Source organism: Marmota flaviventris, chromosome 16 (assembly GCF_047511675.1).
Source record: "Marmota flaviventris isolate mMarFla1 chromosome 16, mMarFla1.hap1, whole genome shotgun sequence".
NCBI classification, from domain to species: Eukaryota; Metazoa; Chordata; class Mammalia; order Rodentia; family Sciuridae; genus Marmota; species Marmota flaviventris.
Window position 1 is genome coordinate 47,410,315 of NC_092513.1, and position 6,000 is coordinate 47,416,314.

At 44.2% G+C, this 6,000-nt stretch overlaps 1 protein-coding gene across 4 annotated transcripts in view; it reads left to right on the plus strand.

Annotated features, from left to right (window-relative positions):
- Positions 1-5,645, plus strand: part of Tmem241 (transmembrane protein 241) — a 117,664-nt gene extending 112,019 nt beyond the window's left edge. For all 4 annotated transcript variants that reach the window (XM_027935678.2, XM_071602858.1, XM_071602860.1 and 1 more), the window contains one exon: positions 4,654-5,645. In XM_027935678.2, the coding sequence (XP_027791479.1) occupies positions 4,654-4,714 (61 nt within the window). In that variant the 3' untranslated portion in view covers positions 4,715-5,645. The remainder of the gene's footprint in view (positions 1-4,653) is intronic.
- The last annotated feature ends 355 nt before the right edge of the window (positions 5,646-6,000 follow it).

Here is a 6,000-nt window from a genome sequence, read left to right on the forward strand (position 1 = left end):
CTTGGGTGGATAGCAGCTTAGTTGCACAAAATAGGCCATCTAAAGTCGAGTTTCTCACTCTGTAGACCACTGGTATTTGAGGCTAGATGATTCTTTGTTGTGGGGACGCTGTCCTGTGCCTTATAGGATGTCTAGCAGTGAAGCTGAACCCCAACCCACTAAATGCTAATAATACCCCCTCAGTCGTAATGGAAAATGTCTAGACATTGTGACATGCTCCCTGGGGAAGTAAAATCACCCCCCTTGGGAATCGTTGATCTCAAGATTCATGGAAATGAGTGGGGAAAATGCCATTTGAAATTTCAGCAAATTGCAAAATTTGCACATCTCTTAATTAGAGATTTGGATCAGCTCAGGGGTCAAGTCCTTAGTAGCACCTCTCGCCCACTCTGGGTCCGGGTCTGGCTCTGGCTCTGGAAGCACTGGTGGTGCTGAATGACAGCTAGGTGTGCACACTTGTCCTGCCCATAAGGCTGCAAGCAACTGTAGCAGAGAAGGGCTGGTTTTCATGTACCTTTATATCTCTATAGTCTAGCACCAAGTACATGCTGAATGAACACATATTGTATCCAAGAACAGTTTCCAACCTAAGTAACCCATGTGGGTCAATTTTCAATCTTTAATTAAAAGCAACTGTTCTTGTCCAGCCATTTATCATGTTTTTAATTATAAAAACAATCTAGTTCAAGCTCAGTAATTTAAATATCGAGATTATACTTAATCATTTGGTTTTTAATTAACAGTTTTATGGCATATATCAATACTGATTTCCTCTATTCTAAACTTTCAGCAAAAGAGGTTCTCACATACAAGAGGGAAATGTTCTGACGTGGGAGCAGAATCCCTGTGAAGTAGAATTAGTTGTGGAGACTCTTCTCTAAACCCCCTTTTCTAGACCAGGAAAGTCACCCTTGTCTTTGGAATGGTTTAGGTACAAGGCAAGAATGGAAATGCCCAGTGTTTATTCTAAGGATTCCACAATCAACTTTTCTCCTTTTTCCCCACTCCTCCTCCCATTATTCATTGAACCTGCGTGCCAGTCATGAAGATTGCTCAAACTCCATCCTAAAGCAAACCTCACCAACACTAAGCATCTTTTAAAAATAATCTTAAATCATCTTAGAGTTAAGATATCCTATCCCTTTGATTTCAGGGGACCTCTTTTTCATAGGAAGAATGAGTTTAGGGGCAAGAAGGGCTTCCCCAACACATACCAAAATGCCATTAGAATCATGGTGTCTGACATTTATTAATTTTCCATTTGAATTAGAATTTGAGGGCTGGGGTTGTAGCTCAGTGGTAGAGAGCTTGCCTGGCACATGTGAGGCACTGGGTTTGATCCCCAGCACCACATAAAACTAAATAAACAAAATAAAGGTACATAAAAAAACAATTTAAAACCTTCTCTTTAAAAATGCTAAGTAGAGCTTTCTCAATCATTTTTGTTCATTACCTAATCTCAAGTTTTCTCTAATTTATCAGATTATAAACTGTCACTCACTGAGTCCCGGAGGGAATGGGACATTAGTCAGATACATTTTAGTAAGGAAGAGAGAAAAAGCAAAGTAGTTTGGAATACAAATGGGATTTGGGAGAACCAGTATAATTCAATCATTTGCTGAATAAATATTTATTGGGTACCACATTAGGTGCTGGGCCTGCAGCCAAGCAAACGATACGGTACGGTCTCCATCCAATCTGTTGGGTTCAATAGGAATCAACTGAATTACCACAATATAGACGTAAAATTGAGATGAGGCCCTTGGTACCCCATAGGAGAAGAGAGAAGGGCTGGGGAGGGGCTGAAATAGCCCCCTGAAAGAGCAGCTCATGGTGGCTATTCCTGGCCACATGTCAGATGTTTATGCCTTAGCTACATGAAGTGTGTTCGTTTCAGGAATGACGAGGATTATAAAATTTGCAAACAGTTCAGTCAAGCTCTGACTTAAATAGTTGTAATGCTGTTAAGAATCCAGGACCCCGTGTCCACTTCTCCTGCCGTTTAGAAAGCAACATCAAAGCTGGCCTCCCTGGCTCGCTTCACAGTGACCGAAGCGAGGTTGTTTTCATTTTTGCACTTGCTAAGCTCCTTGGGTGTTTTGTAAAGTAACTCTGCCAAAGGGTTGAAATGGGGTTGTTACACTCCAGCATTGTTCTCGGGCTGTAGGAGGACAGGTGGCAGAGGGCCAGCCTGTCCCGGTCTTCTCCCTGGTGATTAGGAGGATTAGTGGGAAGTGTATAAAACACTGAGCCCCCAGTTACATGTGCAGAAATAAAAGCCATCCAAACCCATGCAGGCTGCACACAGCCTTCGCATCCGATTGCAGGGACTCTCTACTTGCCTGGGGACTTGAGAGGCTGCAGGCCATCCTAAGGGGCTACTGAGGAGAAACAGAAGATCTGCTTCAAAGGAAAAGCCTGGTCTTTGGAAGGAAAGCCTGCGTGGGCTGAGAACAGCTTCCACTTTTTCCAAAGAGAAAAGACCACAGAGCTCCCCGCCCCAGTTTCTGGGGTCCTGAACTAGACAAGGGACAAGCAGGGCCCCAACTTCACATGTGGGTTGTGTTTCAAAATAGGGTCTTTCCCAGAAGTAACCTATAAATGATGTCTGTAGATGAGTGAAGTCCTCAGAGGAGTATTTGATTCATAACATAGATACTGATTCCAGGCACACAATCGTGAGTTCAATGGAATTGATGGATTCTCAGTATTTATAATATGATTTCAGTAGCAAGAAGTAATTACATTCCCACTTGGAGCTTAAGATAACTCAGTGCTCATCTCCCCTGCCCCCCCCCATCTCCATTGTCCCTCTGTTGTTCCAGTGGGAAGCACCCTTGTACCCCTGCCTCAGTGACTGGCTCCTTAACCCACATGCACTCTGCCCTTGTTGAGAGAGGGGGCCCTGGTGGCTTGGGGGATCTTCCCAATCTCCAGGGTGACGAAGGAATATATTTATTATCTCTTGGTTCAGAAAGTAGGACTTAGACTCACAGGTGAGGTTATAAGATGCAGCTGTGTTCAAGTGTGAGGCGGAGTCATGTCTCAATCAGTCCCCAGAGCCAACTCAGTGCCTCCCTAGAGACACTCTTGTTCGGTGGGTGTCAGAGCTCCTCGCCAGTGTGACAGGCTGGCTTACACAATGGGACATGTCCATCACTAGACATCTTCAGGTTGGGTGGCCGGCCTGCTGTGAGATCCACGGAAAGGGATTGCTGTTCTGGGAACAGAATTGATTAGGAAAATTCTCTTATTATTCTCATAATTTATTGATTGTCCATGGTTGCCAAGCACAGCGGTGATTGCTTCAGGCATATTATTTCTAAGCCTCACAGAAGCTTTTAGAAATGGTCAGCCTCTGTGGTCCATATGGAAAAACTGATGCTTAATAAGACGACATAGATAATAAATACCTGAGCCAAAACTTGAACTCAAGTCAGCCTGACCCTAAGTTGACTGTGTTTACATTCTCACCCATAGTCAACTCACTCTTGCATTAGAAGTGCAAAATTGTGCAAGTTACCTTGATATCAGAGTCACCCACATAGGTGACATTTTTTACTGGAAATGTACTGTGAGCAGCCTGCATGTGTTTTTGATATATTCAGCGTCCCAAACATGTTAGAAATATGAAGGTGTTGGGCTGGGGTTGTGGCTCAGCGATGGAGCGCTCGCCTTGCATGTGCGAGACCCTGGGTTCGATCCTCAGCACCACATTAAAATAAATAAGTGAAATAAAGGTATTGTGTCCAACTACAACTAAAATATAAATATTAAAAAAGAAATATGAAGGTGTTGTCATCTGTGTGTGTGTGTGTGTGTGTGAGTGTGTTGTGTATGAGCACACAAGAGGACTGGTATGTGGATAGAGATGAAGGGAAGAAAAGCACCTCTTTGAAAGGGTGGTTGGCTCCTCTGTAGAGTCTTTCACCCTCAGGGACCGACTATCATAATCCCTTGGTGATGGCCCCACCCAGTGCCCAGAATGACAGGGGATTCAGACAGACACCAGATTGTCTACTGAGAAGTTTAAAATAGAAAATGGAGAGACCTTTGGAAGTATTAAATTTTAGGCATGTTAAAATATTCAACTGTTTTTTTTTTTTCCCTCACTGTCTTTCATCCTCACACTACTTCATTTTCAAATCACTGACCATATTTCTTTCTGGTGGAAAATTCATGATTCCCCATTTGTATGTTCACCTCTCAATGTTCTGTTAGTCTAAATGAAATGCAAAGATTCACAGTGTATCCCCTTACTGATAATCAGACTATGGACCCCTGCATCATTTCATAGCCATCCGCCCTCTTTAGCAAAAAGCCCCTGAGGGCTCTGTGGGAAGCCTTTCTATCTAGTGTGCTTCCTCCAGGGAGCCCGAACTGGTCAGGAGGAGCAGAACACACCATTGCCTTCCCCGAGGGAAGGTGTTAAAGCTAGTCTTCCAGCCCCCTCACCTCCCTCACTGTATCGGAGGTTTGCCCCTGAGTGGCAGATAGGTCCTGGACTCCAGCTAGAAGCAAGGCAGTCTGGGCTGGTATGAGAATTGCACTCACAGACCGAAGGAGGTGTTCCCTGTCCTGTTCTATGTGGGTGCCAGGCAGCTTGGGTGATCTGCAAGGAGTGAGAAGCTAACCTCATGCTGTTGTTTGCAGCCTCCTGCTTGGTGGACTTGGAGAGGCCTTGCTTGTTTTCTCAGAGCGGAAAGGTTCCTGATAAAGATGGGCAGGAAAAGAAGACTCACGGTTTACCAGCTGGAAATCACAGAGCCCTGACCTCGTCGCATCCTGTTGAGAGGGTCAGAACGAAGAACACAAGGACAGTGACACCACACCAGGGCTCCAGGTGGGCAGAGCTTGTGCCCTGCCCAAGCTGAATGTTTGGGTGGTGGAAAATGCAAAGGCCCCACCACTTCTCATTGCCTCAACGAGAACTATCTAGAGCCCGCCAGGCTGCATCAGAGAAACGGTCTTTGTTATGTCTTCCCATTTTGAGACTCTCTCTTGACTGTGCTGTACCCAGTTCTGCAGAAACAGGAGGAACAGGATTTCACCATGATGGCTCCTCTCACCTTGGCTGACCTGCAGCTTTCAGTTTGAGGTCATGGGCCCACGGTTATTTTGTGGTATTTTTTTTTTTTTTGTATGTGTGTGTGTGTGTTGTTTTGTGTTTTTACACTTTGGAAATGTCCATTCCTTGTGCTGGAGCCCACACCCACCCAGGTAGAAGTACAGAGAGACGTGCTCCCTCCTAAGAGCCTCCACTGGGGGCAGGGCAAACATGTGGGTTATCTGGGGTCGGGCCAAGTAGGAAGCCAAAAGGACACTTTAAATCTAGAATGAGTGATGACCTTTTGTGGTTGATGTTTCTATTTATTTCCTGCTTCTAAATTGCTCTTGATGCTTGTAAACTCGTCAGGATGTGTGTTGTGTTGACTTCTGCATACTCTTTTTTGCCCAATGTTGGGTTAAGCTGGTAACTAGGTGACTAGCCAAGGGAAGGGGGTTTAAGTACTGGTGGATGCCTTTCCTGGCAGGTGAAACAAACGAACAATATAGAACATCTGTTTACATGTGCACACTGTTTCAAGTCATCGAATACTGAAGTATGTTTTTCAGACCAGATTAAAGATTGTATTAAAACTATACCTTGTGTCTAGAAAAGAAACAAATTTACATGAAATGATCACTTGATTCTGAAGCCACTAAGAAGGTTTAAAAAAATAACTGAAGTTTTTTTTTTTTTAAATAATAAGTTTTCAAAATAATTTACTGCTCTGTCAGAGGGTTTGGGTCATTTTTAGATGACCAGGGAGTATTATTCAGCAGGAGGGCAGGCCTGTGGTGTTGGATACCCACATCATTGATGGAGAACCCCGCCCTTTTCAAAACACCAGGGAGCTGTGCCTTGTTCAAGCTTGGCCCTGTGAAGAATGAAGTCAACTCCATCAGTGGCCATTATTTCTGCATGTTTTCTCCAACTTGTTGGAAAAAGAAAAAGAT